This window comes from Somniosus microcephalus, chromosome 25, assembly GCF_052327205.1.
Source record: "Somniosus microcephalus isolate GS21.2 chromosome 25, FLI_Smic_1.0, whole genome shotgun sequence".
Lineage (NCBI taxonomy): Eukaryota > Metazoa > Chordata > Chondrichthyes > Squaliformes > Somniosidae > Somniosus > Somniosus microcephalus.
In genome coordinates this window covers 27,364,939-27,383,141 of record NC_141011.1, presented here as the reverse complement: position 1 = coordinate 27,383,141, position 18,203 = coordinate 27,364,939, and the positions used below count along the sequence as shown (strand labels likewise).

The 18,203-nt window shown below is 47.7% G+C and overlaps 1 protein-coding gene across 1 annotated transcript in view; it reads right to left on the bottom strand.

Moving 5' to 3' along the window:
- fhad1 (forkhead-associated (FHA) phosphopeptide binding domain 1) overlaps positions 1–18,203 on the bottom strand; it is a 125,713-nt gene that overhangs the window by 24,857 nt on the left and 82,653 nt on the right. Inside the window, exons 25-26 of the mRNA XM_085966937.1 lie at positions 8,784–8,879; positions 1,894–2,114 (exon numbers count right to left, since the gene is read on the bottom strand). Of these exons, the coding sequence (XP_085823063.1) occupies positions 1,894–2,114; positions 8,784–8,879 (317 nt within the window). The remainder of the gene's footprint in view (positions 1–1,893; positions 2,115–8,783; positions 8,880–18,203) is intronic.

Sequence of the window (18,203 nt, the reverse complement as noted above, 5' to 3'; positions counted from 1 at the left end):
GGGGGATGCAGGAACACCCAGTCCCACCTCCTGCATGTCAACACTGGGCCTAGGCCTAATCCAGGTGCAGGAACACCCAGTGCTGCCCATTTTCAGCACCACCAGAAACCCCGGGCCCACGTTGATGGGGTGGGGGGGGCGGGACCTGAGGCCAACGTGTATCTGTCCCCATTTCCTCTTCACTGTGCCTGGAAATTCAGCTTTCCCCAGGGGCAACAAAGAGGAAAATCTACCCTGTTCTCTCACACTGGCAAGCGACACAAGAATTGCTCACAGCAAGGTGACTCAGAGTGTAGGGCATGAGGAGAGACAGTCGGCAGAATTCTTGGCAAGTTACCACAGCATAGCTCCGCCTTTCCTAAAAGATTAAAATTCAATGGCACCCGGTCAAGTTGGCTCTGGGGAGGCTTATTATTAGTGCATTAACTATCCATGGGAAGTTATGCAAGTACTACAATTGCAGGAGCAAGGAGCTGAAGTCAGAATGGCACCAAACTACAGTTGAAAGAGAACCCGTACAGCCAGCTAACAAAGGAGACTTTCAACCCACCAGTCTGGACCTTGAGCTCAGGTCCCAGTGACAGTGTCTAACCCAGTGCACCAGCCAGTCCCAGACGCTTACACATCCTGATCTGCTGATTATCAGAAGAGAAACTACAAAATGGCTGACTTCTGTCTGTTAGAAAATTTGGGCCATAATGTGAGTAAAGTTCTAGATGTAGGCCTCGATATTTACCGGTAGGCAGGGAGGGAGCAGGCGGGGGTGGGGGGGTGCGCCTGTTAGCGGCCGGGAAATCCGGAAACGGCAGGAATGCGAAGGTGCCGAATTTAACGATTGGGGGGGCGGGGTCCGAGAGACTGGGGGTTGTCTAGTGATCGCGGCAGGTTTGCTCAAGGGGCCGCAGGGGAAGCACTCCTGCTCCTTCTGGCCCACAAGCAGTGCTGGAAAAGCGCTAAACTGCTGGATCCGGCAGCTCCCACCTCCCTTTAGCTGCCGGGTTTCCCCAGCTCCGGGAAAACCCACGCTGGAGACGTTAAATCCAAATCGCTGACAAAATCTGAGGCAGGGAGCCGCATTTAAATTTGACAATTACCGACCCACCTCGCGAGAGCGGGTAACCCCCCCGGCCCCAAACCTGCCGCGGTTAAGCCGGAAGAAGTCGTGTTCGCAGCGGGTTGGGAATCGGGTTTCCCATTTTTAACAATTTAACCCTCACCCCACCCGCTCCCGACACTGACCTCAATAGAGTTCCAATAGGCATAGTGACAAAGCCCCATATGAAAGGGGTTAAAGTGAAAGCTGTGGAGGTTCAGGGTAAACCCTGGGAATGAAGAAGAAACTGGTTGAGGGTAGAAAACAACGAGTACTTGCTGGGTGAGTTATGTTGGGGGTGCAGTGGGGGAAGCACTGAATGGGGTGCCCCAGGACTTGGTGTTGTGACCACTGCTGTTTCGACATTTACATAAATGACCGAGACTCTGAAACTCAACGCAATGTAATTATAGAGCGATATGGACAAAGTAAGTATGTGGGCAGGTCAATGGCAGATGAAAGAACGTCAACAAGTGCAAGGTACTGCACGTAGGAAGGAAAAATAAGCAATACACATACTTCATGAAAGTCGAAGCTGAAAGGGACCTAGGGATCCTAGGAGACTTGACACTAAACATGCCAATGCAGCACAGCCATCAACAAAGACAACAGAACGTGGAATTACACAGCCCAAATAGTTGAATATAAGTGCGAGGAGGTAGTGGTGAAACTGTACAGTGCTCTGGTCAGATCGCACCTTTAGCAATGTGTCCAGTTCTGGTTGCCAAGCCACAGGGGAGACATTCAAACGTTGGAAGCAGTGCAGAGAAGAAAGCATTCTCTCGGACTCTTCCACCTACCTGAGCTGTTCCAGGTCTTTCTCATATCCGCCCAGCAGTTCGTCTTTCCTCTCCAGCTGACTCTTCAGCTGAGTGACGCGGCTGTTCAGCAGCTCCGCGTTCCTTTGCCGCGCTTTCCCGAGCTTCTCCCTCTCGTCCTGTGGAACATGCTTCAATGAGAGCGACCCCGACAGCTCCTTCACGTTGAGCAGGCTGGAAAGAGCCTTTACCAAGTCCAGATACTGCACGGTGGGGAAGAGGAAAGGTGAGAAATGGTGTTATCTGGAGGTTTGGGTGTCCAGGTACACAAATCACTAAATGCTAGTGCCCAGGTTCAAGAAGTCATCAAAAAGGTTAATTGAGTGTTGGCCTTGGTCTCAAGGGGCTGGAGTACAAAGGGGAGGAAGTGATGCTTCCATTGTATAGAGCCTGGGTCAGACCCCATCGGGAGTAGTGTGTTCAGTTTTGGGCACCAAACCTCAGGTGGGATATATTGGCCTTGGAGGAGGTACAACACAGATTAACCACAATGATACCAGAGCTTAAAGGGTTCAATTATGAGGACAGGTTGCATAGACTTGGCTTGTATTCCCACGTGTTTTGAAGGTTGAGCGGTGATCTAATTTGAGGTGTTGAAAGGGAGGAAGGGATTCGATAGGGTAGATACAGGGAAACTATTTCTGTTGTATCCGTATGTTAATGAAGACCCGGAAGCAGGAGTTGATTCAACAAGTGTTTACTGAACAAAGTCTGGAGGTGAACTAAACTATACAAGACGCTATACAGTCTTATATACCCGAGTGGTCACTACCGGTACTACAGTACCCAGGGGCTTCAAAAAAACATAGTTCCTCTTAAAGGTACATACACCACAATTCCTCCCCTTTTAGATAAATAGTACATAATATTTTAAGTAATCATTAATTAACATTTTACAAGAACAATAATCTGCACATTTGCTGAAGTTAATTAATTACAAATTCAGTCTCTCTGGAGGCTTCCTGACTCGGTCCGGATAACGCCTCGGTGGTGTAGTAGGTTTCGGTGGTGTAGTAGGTTCTTTTGGCAAGGTCGATTTGGCTTGAATGCCAGTGTCGGGTTCATCTGGTTCCAGTATCACCGGATCGGGGGTAGATACTATGGGTATCTCTGCTTCATCATTAGGCGTATAGAGTTGTGGTGTAGGTTGTCCCTTTTCGGATGACTCTATGATCTGGTCAGCATGGCGCCTTATTATGCTTTCCCCAATGTCCACGGTATACATCAGTGGTCCTAGTCGTGTGCAAATAGTTCCAGGCTGCCATTTCTCGGTACGGTAGTCCCGGGCCAAAACTTGTTGACCTATCTGGAAGGTTCTAGTTGGCCTTTCCTTCATGCCTTGAAATTGACGGTTCTCTACATCCCTTCTGATGTTTGGCTTGATCAAATCCAGCCGGCATCTTAGTCTTCTATTGAAAAACATCATAGCGGGGGTTTGGTTTGTAACCACATGTGTTGCATTCCTGTATGCAAACAAGAAGTTATCTACCTTATGTTGTAGATTTATGTCTTCATTACCCATGGCCTTTATGGCCTTCTTGAAGGTCTGGACAAACCTTTCAGCTAATCCATTGGTGGCGGGATGGTATGGGGCGGACGTGTAGTGTTTAACCCCATTGTTTTTTAAGAACTTCCTGAATTCTTCGGATACAAATTGCGGTCCATTATCAGAACAGATCTGTTCAGGCAGCCCATTCCTGGCGAATATGGTCCTTAATACTGTGATGGTTTTTTCCGCGGTGGTGGAGGACATCTTTATTACCTCCGGCCACTTGGAGTGTGCATCAACCGCGATTAAGAACATTGAGTCCATAAATGGACCAGCAAAGTCGATATGTACCCTTTGCCATGGAGATGAGGGCCACTCCCATGGATGTAGAGGGGCTTGTGGTGGGGCATTTTGGACCTTCTGGCATCCTAGACAGCTCTTGGTCATTTCTTCGATGTCTCCATCGATACCTGGCCACCACACAAACGCTCTGGCTAAGTTCTTCATTTTCACTCCACCCAGATGCCCCTCGTGAAGCTCCTTTCGCACTTTATCCTGGAGTTTGGGTGGAATCACCACTCTGGATCCACACATCAAGGTTCCTCGGCACACTGACAGCTGTTCTCTTCTTTGCGAGAATGCTGGCAACAGTGGTTCGCCATGTGCTGGCCATCCCTTCACCGTTAAATCGTAGACTCGTGAGAGAGTCGGGTCATTTCTCGTTTCCTTTTCAATGGTAGAATTTGTCACTGGTAGACATTCAACTATGGTCGAGTGGAACATCTCCACTGGGTCCACTGTAGGTGCCTCGTCTACCGTTGGCAACGGTAGGCGTGATAAACCGTCAGCATTCCCATGCTGTTTTGTTCCTTTGTATTCTATGTCATATTGGTGTGCCCCTAGGAAAAGGGACCACCTCTGTAGCCTTTGCGCTGTCATAATGGGAACGCCCTTTTTGGGGTTGAATATGGAGACAAGGGGTTGATGGTCAGTCAACAAGGTAAATTTTTGTCCGTGTAGGTAATGGTTGAATTTCTTCACCCCCACACCAGGCTGAGTGCCTCCCTGTCGATCTGGGCATAGTTACGCTCAGCTGAGTTCAATGAGCGTGACGCAAAAGCTATCGGCCGCTCCGAGCCATCAGGGAATTTATGCGATAATACCGCTCCCACGCTGTAAGGGAATGCATCGCACGCCAGCCTGATTGGCAGTGATGGGTTGTAATGAGCCAACACTTCCTTGGACGTGATCAAGCCTTTGCATTTATGGAAGGCATGTTTACAGTCTTCGCTCCATTTGCAAATTACTCCCGTTTGTAGCAGTGCGTTAAGAGGGTGCAGAACCGTTGACAAGTTCGGTAAAAATTTATGATAGTAATTTATTAATCCCAGGAACGACCTTAATTGTGAGACATTTTCAGGCGCTGGGGCTTTTACGACCGCTTCAATTTTTTCAGGTGATTTATGCAACCCTTCTTCGTTAATGACATGGCCACAATATGATATTTGTTTCTGGAAAAATTCGCACTTGGGGCGATTTGCTCGTAGGCCCCGTTCTCTCAGCCTCGTGAGCACCTGCTCCAAATTGGCAAGGTGCTCATTGTCATTTTCTCCTGTTACAAGGATGTCGTCTAGGTAGCATTGAGTCCCTGGAATCCCTTGCAGTACTTGCTCCATAGCTCTTTGCCAGATAGCTGGAGCTGATGCTACTCCGAAAACTAGCCGATTGTACTGGTACAGGCCTTTGTGTGTGTTTATCGTGAGATATTTTTTAGAGGTCTCCTCAACCTCCATCTGTAGATATGCCTGTGCCAAGTCAATTTTGGTGAAACGTTTCCCTCCGGATAGTGAGGCGAAAATATCTTCTATCCTCGGAAGAGGATACTGTACCGTATGAAGAACTGGGTTTACAGTCACCTTGAAGTCCCCACAGATGCGAATTTTTCTCTGTTCTTCAGATTTATCATTATTCAACGTTTTCTTCATGACCGGGACGATGGGTGTTGCCCACTCGCTCCAATCTACCTTGGATAACACGCCTGCTTTTTCCAAATTCTCCAGCTCTGCCTCGACTGCTGGACGAATTGCGTATGGCACCGGCCTTGCCTTAAAAAACTTGGGAATTGCCGCACCTTCCACTTTTATTGAGGCGGTGGCGCCTTTCAGGGTTCCTAGTTCCTGTTGAAACACTTCTTTGGTGTTAGCCAAGATTTCTTTTAATCGTCCAGGGATGACGTCATCATCATTTTTTTTCTTACTGGTCACCGTCAGTGCCTGAATGGAGTGCCAGTCCAAACGTATCTTTCTGATCCATTCACGTCCCAACAACGGTGGACCACCATCTTGCAGAACGTATAAATACAACTTCTGTATTTCCTTGCCGTTGTATACAACAGGCACCCTTATTTTCCCTCTGGGGTATACTTTCTGCCCCGTATATGTCTTCAAGATAATGGATGTGTCTTTCAAAGGTATATGCGGAAATAGCCGCTCGTAATCCCGTCGACTTATGACGGTCAGAGCTGATCCTGTATCTAGCTCCATTTTAACTGGGTCCCCGCTGTTGTGAGGGTAACCCAAATGGTCTGGTAATCTTCTTTGGCAATTACATTATGTAATTTGAGACAGCTTAGTCGCTTGTTTTCGGAGTCACTATCGCTCTTCTGGTCTTCGGAGCTACTGTCCGTCATCATTTGTACCTTCCTGTACTTTTCCTTATTGACCTTTTTACTGTCAGCGGATTTTTTTCCAGATCGGCATACACGTGCAATGTGTCCCATCTTTCCGCATTGCCTGCATGCTTTGTCCTTGAACCAGCAGTCCCTCTGGTCATGGGTGGATCTGCCGCAGCGATAACATCTCTCGAAACCCCGTGTCATTTCATGGGTGCCGAAGTCCTGTGGCTTTTGCTGTATCTCTGCAGCTCCTCTTGCTGCTGCTTCGTATGATACAGCCACACTGAAAGCCTTGTCCAGTGTCAAATCTTTCTCAGAAAGTAGTCTTTTCTGTGTTCCTTTGCTTAGGAGACCACAGACGAATTTGTCTCGTAGAGAATCTGCCAGTCCTGCCCCGAATTGGCAGTGCTTAGACAGCTTTCGTAATTCGGTGAGGTAATCAGCGTTACTTTCATTCTTGTGCTGATTCCTCCTGAAGAATTTGAATCGTTCCGCTATCAGCAGTGGTGTTGGGTTTAAGTGCTCCTGCAGGGTATCAACAATCTCCTTAAAATTCTTGTCCATCGGTTTGGCTGGAGTGATCAAGTTTCGTAACAGCCCGTATGTCCTTGCGCCCATCAGATTTAGAAGTACCGATGCCTTTTTATCATCCGCTACTTCATTCGCCTTGCAATATACCTCCACTCTTTCCACATATGTGGTCCAATCCTCTATATCACTATCGAAAGCAGTAATATTGCCAGTCTTAGGCATCCTGAAAATCAAAAATGGCGCCTCCCGCACTTTCCCTTCTTCCCTGTCGAGTCAAGATGGCGCCTCCCGCGCTTTCCCACCGCTGCCGACGCTGTTCTCCGCGGTTTTTATTCACATATATATTTTTAAACAGTTTCTCCGTCACTTGGAGAATCGTTCCTGTCGGACTCTCTGGGACTTTCCCCTCCCTTTGCTTGGTCCAAACGCCGACCTGCTTTGCAGCGCCGGCCGTGTCCTGAGTGCTCCACCCTCTGTCTCTGTTTGCTTCTGCCTTACGACTCGCTGCCCGGCCCCGCTGCAGAGCTACCCGATCGAGCCCCAGCCCGTCGCCCAGGAAGGATCAGTGCACTACTTGCCACCAGCCCGTTTAGCTGGTGAAACCAGTTTAGGAATCGATCTCCTTGAGGTGCTGCCGAATTGCAGGTAAGTTCGTTTCTAACTCGTCGCCACTGTTGTATCCGTATGTTAATGAAGACCCGGAAGCAGGAGTTGATTCAACAAGTGTTTACTGAACAAAGTTTGGAGGTGAACTAAACTATACAAGACGCTATACAGGCTTATATACCCGAGTGGTCACTACCGGTACTACAGTATCCAGGGGCTTCAAAAAAAACATAGTTCCTCTTAAAGGTACATACACCACAATTTCCTCTGGTGGGGGAAATCCAGAACGAGGGGGCACAATCTTAAAATTAGAGCCAGGCCGTTCAGGAGTAAAATCAGGAAGCACCTTTTCACACAAAGGGTAATGGAAATCTTGAGATCTCTCCCCCAAAAGGCTGTTGATGCTGGGTTAATTGAAATTTTCAAGACTGAGGGCGAGAGATTTTTGTTAGGTAAGAGCATCAAGGGATATGGATCAAAGGTGAGTAGATGGAGTTGAGATGCAGATCAGCCATGATCTAATAGAATGGTGGAGCAGGCTCGAGGGGCTGAATGGCCGACTGCTGTTCCTATGTTCCTACTGACCATCATAAGAGTAAGGTGCCTCACTACATAGGCAAGTATAGAGCCATACCCAATCTGAAGGATATGTGGCTAAATATAGTTAAATATGACCAAATACTCCTAGGAATCGATCAATAATTCATGTGAGACTGGAATCAAGGTAATGCCTTCAATGGGAAACACCTGGCCAGGGTTGAAGAGTGACGGCGCGAGAATTGGATAGACATTTTGGAGTTTTGTTTGATTATCTTTGTGGGCCACGAAGAAATCACAGGAAACTTTTCCTCAGATAATTAAGCATCTGGGGAGAGTCTATGATGGGGCAGATTGTATATTATAGGCTGCAGAAGGAGCTGGGCTTAATGAAAGGCCTTTTCTCATTCCAGAGGGAAATTATTTGAAGTTTAAAAATAATTTTAATGGCATTTTTCTTATCCCTTGTAAGAAAGTATAAAAAATAGGAACATTGGATAGAAAGAAAAGACTTGCATTTATATAGCGCCTTTCACGACCACCGGACGTCTCAAAGTGCTTTACAGCCAATGAAGTACTTTTGAAGTGGAGTCACTGATGTAATGTGGGAAACGCGGCAGCCAATTTGCGCACAGCAAGCTCCCACAAACAGCAACGTGATAATGACCAGATAATCTGTTTTTGTTATGTTGGTTGAGGGATAAATATTGTCCAGGACACCGGGGATAACTCCCCTGCTCTTCTTCGAAATAGTGCCATGGGATCTTTTACGTCCATCTGAGAGAGCAGACGGGGCCTCGGTTTAACATCTCATCCGAAAGACGGCACCTCCGACAGTGCAGCAGTGATATTCACTGATGATAGTTTTTCATAGAATTGTTTCACAAATTTCGGCGCTGTTCCAGTTCTTGTTACTTGCTGGGCACTGGCTCTGAAGAGCCACATTTATTAATTGCAGGGATAATTGTCATGGCCACTGGCATACTCTGAAAAGTAAATGTTAAAACTTTCTTTCTGCCGCTGGTGTCTACGTACCGTCCTCTCGCTGAGATCCAGGGCCTCGGACATTTCCAATCGCGCTGACCTATTGATGGAAGCTTCGGAAATGGCGACAGAGTCACTTCTTCGCTTCTACAATAGAGAGAGGAAGGAGGCTAACACAACGGAGCATTTTACATAGAATTACACAGAACTTACAGCACAGAAACAGGCCACTCTACCCAACTGGTCCATGCCGGTGTTTATGCTCCACACGCGCCTCCTCCCACCCAACTTCATCTCACCCGATCAGCATCTATGCTATTCACCTCAACCACTCCCTGTGGCAGTGAGTTCCACATTCTCACCACTGTATGGGTGAAGATGTTGCTCCTGAATTCCTCATTGGATTTATTAGTGACTGTCTGTGAAGACAGTTTGAAGAATTGCAGAGACATCCAATGCCTCCATGGTGGAACAGCCCGCTGACGCTCACTCACTGCCTAGGCTTGAGAAGAAAATGGCCACTTGGGCCAGGTATTGGGGGGCTGTGGCCATCTGTGGAACTGTCCCTCAGCCAGAGTCAGAGAGGGGGGCCCCCTTCAAGGGGGGGGGGTGGAGAAAAAATGGAATAAAAATATGTTGAGGGACATTCACAACAACAACTTACATTTATATAGTGCATTTAACGTAGCAAAATGCCCCAAGGCACCTAACATGAGTGATATCAATAAATAGGAGACATCAAGACAGATGACTAAAAGCTTGGTCAAAGAGGTAGGTTTTAAGGAGCATCTTAAAGGAGGAGATGCAGAGAGGTTTAAGGAGGGTGTCATAAATCGAAACTTCTACAAAGAAGTACTACTGAACGGCCAGCTGAGGGCGCCGCCCGAGGAGTATAAATACTCGGGCGTGGGCCCAGCTTGGCTAGAGACAGTCTGGAAACAGGAAGCTAGTGGCTACTAACTAGACCTCCATGTTTTGTTACAAGTCGATTAAAGCCTTGCTTTATGTACAGCCAAGTGCGTAGTGAGTCTTTATTACGTCAGAGGGTATTTCAGAGTTTCGGGCCTAGGCAGCTGAAGGCACGGCCACCAATGATGTAGTGATTAAAATCGGGGATGTGCAAGAGACCCGAATTGGAAGAGCGCAGAAATCTCGAAGGCTTGTAGGGCTGGAGGAGGTTAGAGAGATAGGGAGGGGCGAGGCCACTGAGGGATTTGAAAACAAGGATGAGGATTTTAAAACTGAGGTGTTGTCGGACCACAAAAACAAATGAATACAGACCCAGTACCCTGAGCACAGATTGGCATTGGTGAACGGATTAGCGAGAGGGTCAGGATCTGGGCACCTCGGTCAAAGATTTGCAGGAAAGTCATCCTAAAGTCATTGGAACGCATTCCGAAGACCCAAGTGACACAGCGCCTAAGCCATGGGTCCCAGTGACAGCTGACACAACCCGAGGTGTTTTAACTCCCAGACCTCATTTAAATCCCGCCAGCCGACTGCTCTCCTGTTCCGGGCAGGAAGTCATCAGTAAACGGCAAAGATTGCGTGGACTCCGAAGCAGGTAAGTTTCGGAATCGGCTGCCAGGCCTTTCCGCGGGGGTCCCGCGATTGGTGGGGGGGGGGGGGGGGCAGGGAGTGATGGTTGGAGGGGGATCATGGCTTGAGAGGCCAAAGCTTTCCTTACGGGGCCCAGAGGATCATGAGGTTTAAAATTGCCCCCCCCCCCACCTCCACAGGTACTAAGGGATATGGAGAAAAAAAATTGAGGAATGGGATTAAAAAAGTTAGATCTGCCTTGACTAACAAAATAGCCGAGGAGGCTCGATGGACAAAATGGCCGATTCCTGTTTCATTGTTTTTAAACTGGAGGGTTTTCTTTTTTTTTTTAAACTCACACTGTTGGTAGATTTTATAAACTAACACAGAGCTTCGGGCAACAGGAGCAGGCATCAGGATTCAGGCACGGGAGTCAGTGCACTCTGCATAATTTTCAGGCTGGATGGATTGTGCTCTGTGCTCGATCAGTCGTGGCTCAGTTGGTAGCACTTCTCGCCTCTCAGTGAGAAAGTTGTGGGTTCAAGTCCCACTCCAGGGGCTTGAGCACATTAATCTAGGCTGACACTTCAATGCAGTACTGAGGGAGTGCTGCACTGTCAGAGGTGCCATCTTTCGGATGAGGCGTTAAACTACAGGCCCCATCTGCCTTTTCGGGTGGATGTAAAAGATCCCATGGCGCTATTTTGAAGAAGAGCAGGGGAGTTCCCCCCCGGTGCCCTGGCCAATATATATCCATCAACCAATACCTCAAAAGAGATTAACCGGTTATTATCACATCACTGTTTGTGGGAGCTTGCTGTGCACAAATTGGCTGACGCGTTTTCCTACATTACAACAATGACTACACTTCAAAAGTACTTCATTGGTTTTAAAGCGCTTTGGGACGTCCTGAGGTCGTGAATGGCGCTATAGCTCTTTGCCAGGACCGCGGAGCTGTACAATCTACCCCCTCACGTAATGCACTCACACACAATACACTGGCTATACTGCTACACTCTCTCTCAATGGATTGGATTCTTCTGTACTCAGAAACAAAAGAGTTCAACCCAAACTCTCGACTAGTAAGGAGTCACAAATTGGCCAGTTGTATCACAAATGGAGTACACTGTGAATAAGCATTGCTTTATTTTAATCAGCTTGAACACAAGTTCTGCAATCTGACCAGTTTCTGTTGGCAGTCATGCAGCCAACAATTGTCTTACACCCAAAATTTGCATCAGCACTTGTCAGGCTTTCATCAAATGTTCAACAATCGGAGAACTCCCGCTCGTTCAAATGTTAAGCACAGTGGCCCGCGTGTTACTGAGCCACACAGAACAGAAAGTCCCGGGCTCCCCGATTCAATATCTGGTCTGCGCTGTGTCAACTGATCTCAGCTGTGGTGGTGAGGGGTCTACAATGCGCGTCAGTAACCCTGGGTTAGGAAGGTTCCCCTGATCGTCACCCAGTGAGCCTTACTGGACCTGCCTATGAACGGCGGGTGAGGACAGCGTGGAGCCTGGCTGTGATGCCTCCCATGCTCGAACAGTCTGCGGACGCGCACTGTGGCGGCTCACGCGCGGAGACTGGTCCTTTAGACGAGGCACCACGGAATGACTGCTGGGCTCTGCTTCCCCAGGCACCAATGAGTCATCGTGTGCAGGACACGATGGGAGGATCAATGGGGCAGAACTAATTGAAAATAAAATCATTTTAATTTCTGTTCTGGAAGAATCAAACAAAAGAGCCATCACATAATTCCGCAGCATGAATTATTAAAGAGCTGACTGCAGGAAACAGCAAAGAGCAAGTCATTTAACGAGCTATTAAGCATAAAATAATGTGGGGGGAAAATGCAGTGTTTTGATTGAACAACTTACGTCAATTTTGTGAACAGACACTGTTATGAATCTTATGATCCATGAAGACTCATGAAATAACACTGGACTGCCAGCTGGTGGCGCCGTCCAAGGAGTATAAATACTCGGGCGTGGGCCCAGCTTGCCCAGGACATTGTGTAAAAAGGAACTAGTGAAAGATAACTAGACCTCCATGTTTTGAAACAAGTTGATTAAAGCCTTGCTTTATACTCGAACCAAGTGCGTAGTGAGTCTTATTACGTCAGACACTTCACACCTCTGAAGAGCATCATCTCCAGTGCGCTGACCCACAGAGGCACTGGCAGCTCGCACTGGGGTCCACAGAGGCACTGGCAGTTCGCACTGGGGTCCACAGAGGCACTGGCAGCTCGCACTGGGGTCCACAGAGGCACTGGCAGCTCGCACTGGGGTCCACAGAGGCACTGGCAGCTCGCACTGGGATCCACAGAGGCACTGGCAGCTCGCACTGGGATCCACAGAGGCACTGGCAGCTCACGCTGGGATCCACAGAGGCACTGGCAGCTCACGCTGGGGTAACTAAGCGTGCGGACTAGGCCTTCTTTTCCCCCCTCCCTCCAATTTTCTCTCCTCCACTGCTGAAGGCATAAAGCTCTTCAAGCACTGGCAGCTCCCTGGCACCTGATCCGAGTTACAACGTTCTAACTCATGTGCGAGCTTGGACTGTGAATGCCAGTTTACCTCAGTGGGCAGCAGTTCTGTCTCGGAGTTAGAAGGTTGTGGGGTCAAGGCCCAGTCCTAGAAAGCCGGGCATATGCCCAGGCTTGACACTTCAGTGCAGTTCTGAGAAAGTGCTGCGCTGTTGGAAGTGCTGCCTGTCAGATGAGGCGTTAAACTGTGGTGCCAGCGACCTGCTCCGGTAATTCAGGATGTTGAAGAATCCATGCCACTATTTGATGAGCCAATATTTCGCCCTCAATCAGCACCAGATGAGCTGCTCACTGCTGTTTGTGGGATTTTGCACTGTTTGCAAAATGGCTGTTGCGTTCGTAGAATAGAATCATCGAAACTTACAGCACAGAAGGCGGCCATTCGGCCCGTCGTGCCTGTGCTGGCTCATCCCACCCCCCCCCGCTTTTTGTCCGTAACCCTGTGAGTTCCTCATCCTATAGTGTCTGTCCAACTCCCTTATAAAATTATTTATGGAATCAGCTTCCACCACCTTTTCAAGTAGAGTGTTCCAGATCCCGACAACCTATACAACAGCCATTGTAAATGAACTGCGAGGTGACTCGGAGACAATGATAAGGTGCTCTATTAACGGCAGTCTTTCTATTCTACCATGTGGTCAAGTCTAATTGTGTTCTTACACTTTGCGTGTCAGCTGTGGCTCAGTGGGTGGCACTCTCACCTCTGAGTCAGAAGGTTGTGGGTTCAAGTCCCACTCCAGAGACTTGAGCACAAAAATATCTAGGGTGACACGCCAGTGCAGTACTGAAGAAGTGCAGCACTGTCAGAGGTGCCGTCTTTCGGATGAGACCTTAAAATCAAGGCCCCGTCTGCTCTCTCAGGTGGATGTAAAAGATTCCATGGCTCTATTTCGAAGAAGAGTAGGGAAGTTACCCCCGGTGTCCTGCCCAATGTTTATCCCTCAATTAACATTACTAATGACAGATTATCTGGTCATTATCACATTGCTGTTTGTGGGAGCTTGCTGTGCACAAATTGGCTGCCACATTTCCTACATTACAACAGTGACTACACTTCAAAAGTACTTCATTGGCTGTAAAGCACTTTGGGATGTCCGGTGGTGGTGAAAGGCGCTATATAAATGCAAGTCTTTCTTTTTTCTTTTTGCAGGCGGGGTCCCTGGATAGCAATCAGCAGTAAGAAGCCTGGCTCAGGGAAATAAGGCCAATTGTAGTGGCCCCCAATACTGCTGGCTAAGGTCGGCTCACTCAGCACAGACTGGGGATTCAGCCTGGGGCCTTCTGGGGTGTTTACCCACGGGGAAACTGTCAGCCTCCAACTGAGCCTTTGGCTTAGTGGCAACACGTCCGCTTGGTGCCGGGTTCGAGCCCCACTCCACACAGTCCGGTGAGTGAAGCCTAGAGCTCTGGAATTCTGGATTAACATCCAGTGGGATACACGTCCAGTGGCACCATGTGGGTTGTGGGAGCCAATAAAACCCTTCTGCCGTATCGGACTAATCAGATCGGCTGGTATAAAGATGGGTTACGGCCATGGAAGGAGCATTCATGTCGCGGCCTGTCAGATTGTTAATCAGCCTGCGAATCTTCACACCGTTCTCCAAGGGAAGAGCGTGAAGAGATGAAAACAGCAACATAAAATGCTCCAGGATAGTGCGATTTACATTCTGGACAAAAATACACCAGAGTATTAAGTAGATAGCTAATTAACTAGGAATTGACCCTATTAGTGTAAAATTAAGTGCCTGTAAATTTATTAATTTTGACATTTCCTGTAATACCCTTAATCTTTTAATCCCATTTACCATTCGGTACAGATGACTTCCGCCAGACGGAAAGCCAAATTTGTATTTTTGCTGGGTTTTTAATTGCATGTAATCTAATAGCTTCCTAAATATAAAATTCTAATGTACATCACTGTGAAGCTGAGTGTATTATCTATCTGTGCGACTGAATGTATAATGTCATCAAAGCTCTCGATTCCCTGTCAGCTGCCCTGGCATCACCTTGTAAATCCTGCCCCCCTGTGGTCATGCAGTGATCAGCAACACGGCAAAAAACTAGCCGCCAAAATGGCAGCGATAAGGAAAATCCAGCAGCAGTAACGTACAAGAAGATGCAATGAGAAAACTTAGAATGGGAAAGTTGCCAGTTGTAATGGGTTTGAGGGAGGCTGGGTAAGAGCAATCAAAGCTGTGAGCTCTATTTAGAAAGAAAGACTTTTATTTATATCGTGCCTCTTAGAAGTGTCTCAAAGTGCTTCACATACAATGGTTTACATTGGATATACGGCACAGAAACCGGCCATTTGGCCCAACCAGTCCATGCCGGCATTTATGCTCCACTCGAGCCTCCTCCCGTCTTTCCTCATCTAAATCTATCAGCATAACCCTCTATTCCCTTCTCCCTCATATGCTTGTCTAGCCTCCCCTTAAATGCATCTATACTATTCACTTCACCCACTCCCTGTGGTAGCGAGTTCCACATTCTCACCACTCTCTGGGTAAAGAAGTTTCTTCTGAATTGCCTATTGGATTTCTTGGTGACTATCTTATATTGATGGCCTTTAGTTTTGCTCTTCCCCACAAGTGGAAACATTCTCTCTGTATCCACTCTATCAAAACCTTTCAGAATTTTAAAGACCTCTATTAGGTCACCCACTCAGCCTTCTGAAACCCAGCCTGTTCATCCTTTCCTGATAGGTATACCCTCGCATTTCTGGTATTATCCTTGTAAATCTGCTCTGCACACTCTCCAGTGCCTCTTTATCCTTTTTATAATATGGAGACCAGAACTGTACAGAGTACTCTTAAGTGTGGTCTAACCAAGGTTCGATATTGGTTTAGCATAACTTCCCTACTTTTCAATTACTTTCAAGTACAGAGATTGTTGTTGTGTAGAATACTTGGCAGGCATTTTGCACAAGGCACCATCAAGAGATACTGGTAAGGTGAATGGTCATTGAATCGATGTTTCATCATGTTGGTTGTGGAACCTCTATGTACTGAACAGCATGTTACACAGAGAACTGTGTGTACTGAACAGTGTGTTACACAGGGAGAGCTGTGTGTACTGAACAGTGTGTTACACGGGGAGAGAGCTGTGTGTACTGAACAGTGTGTTACACAGGGAGAACTGTGTGTACTGAACAGTGTGTTACACAGAGAGAGCGCTGTGTGTACTGAACAGCGTGTTACACAGGGAGACAGCTGTGTGTACTGGACAGTGTGTTACACAGGGAGAGAGCTGTGTGTACTGAACAGTGTGTTACACAGGGAGAGCTGTGTGTACCGAACAGTGTGTTACACAGGGAGAGAGCTGTGTGTACTGAACAGTGTGTTACACAGGGAGAGAGCTGTGTGTACTGGACAGTGTGTTACACAGGGAGAGAGCTGTGTGTACTGAACAGTGTGTTACACAGGGAGAGCTGTGTGTACGGAACAGTGTGTTACACAGGGAGAGCTGTGTGTACTGAACAGTGTGTTACACAGGGAGAGAGCAGTGTGTACTGAACAGTGTGTTACACAGAGAGCTGTGTGTACTGAACAGTGTGTTACACAGGGAGAGAGCTGTGTGTACTGAACAGTGTGTACTGAACAGTGTGTTACACAGGGAGAGAGCTGTGTGTACTGAACAGTGTGTTACACAGAGAGAGCTGTGTACTGAACAGTGTGTTACACAGGGAGAGCTGTGTGTACTGAACAGTGTGTTACACAGGGAGAGATGTGCGTACTGAACAGTGTGTTACACAGTGAGAGAGCTGTGTGTACTGAACAGTGTGTTACACAGGGAGAGAGCTGTGTGTACTGAACAGTGTGTTACACAGGGAGAGAGCTGTGTGTACTGAACAGTGTGTTACACTGAGAGAGCTGTGTGTACTGAACAGTGTGTTACACAGAGAGAGAGCTGTGTGTACTGAACAGTGTGTTACACAGAGAGCTGTGTGTACTGAACAGTGTGTTACACGGAGCTGTATGTACTGAACAGTGTGTTACACAGGGGGAGCTGTGTGTACTGAACAGTGTGTTACACAGGGAGCTGTGTGTACTGAACAGTGTGTTACACAGGGAGAGAGCTGTGTGTACTGAACAGTGTGTTACACAGGGAGAGCTGTGTGTACTGAACAGTGTGTTACACAGGGAGAGAGCTGTGTGTACTGAACAGTGTGTTACACAGGGGGAGCTGTGTGTACTGAACAGTGTGTTACACAGGGAGTTGTGTGTACTGAACAGTGTGTTACACAGGGAGAGAGCTGTGTGTACTGAACAGTGTGTTACACAGGGAGAGCTGTGTGTACTGAACAGTGTGTTACACAGGGAGAGAGCTGTGTGTACTGAACAGTGTGTTACACAGAGAGAGAGCTGTGTGTACTGAACAGTGTGTTACACAGGGAGCTGTGTGTACTGAACAGTGTGTTACACAGGGAGCTGTGTGTACTGAACAGTGTGTTACACAGGGAGCGCTGTGTGTACTGAACAGTGTGTTACACAGGGAGAGAGCTGTGTGTACTGAACAGTGTGTTACACAGGGAGAGAGCTGTGTGTACTGAACAGTGTGTTACACAGGGAGAGAGCAGTGTGTACTGAACAGTGTGTTACACAGGGAGAGCTGTGTGTACTGAACAGTGTGTTACACAGAGAGCTGTGTGTACTGAACAGTGTGTTACACAGGGAGAGCTGTGTGTACTGAACAGTGTGTTACACAGAAAGCTGTGTGTACTGAACAGTGTGTTACACAGGGAGCTGTGTGTACTGAACAGTGTGTTAAACAGGGAGAGCTGTGTGTACTGAACAGTGTGTTACACAGGGAGAGCTGTGTGTACTGAACAGTGTGTTACACAGAGAGAGCTGTGTGTACTGAACAGTGTGTTACACAGGGAGAGAGCTGTGTGTACTGAACAGTGTGTTACACAGAGAGCTGTGTGTACTGAACAGTGTGTTACACAGGGAGCTGTGTGTCCTCAACAGTGTGTTACACAGGGAGAGAGCTGTGTGTACTGAACAGTGTGTTACACAGGGAGAGCTGTGTGTACTGAACAGTGTGTTACACAGGGAGAGAGCTGTGTGTACTGAACAGTGTGTTACACAGGGAGAGAGCTGTGTGTACTGAACAGTGTGTTACACAGAGAGCTGTGTGTACTGAACAGTGTGTTACACAGGGAGAGCTGTGTGTACTGAACAGTGTGTTACACAGAAAGCTGTGTGTACTGAACAGTGTGTTACACAGGGAGAGAGCTGTGTGTACTGAACAGTGTGTTACACAGAGAGCTGTGTGTACTGAACAGTGTGTTACACAGGGAGCTGTGTGTCCTCAACAGTGTGTTACACAGGGAGAGCTATGTGTACTGAACAGTGTGTTACACAGGGAGAGAGCTGTGTGTACTG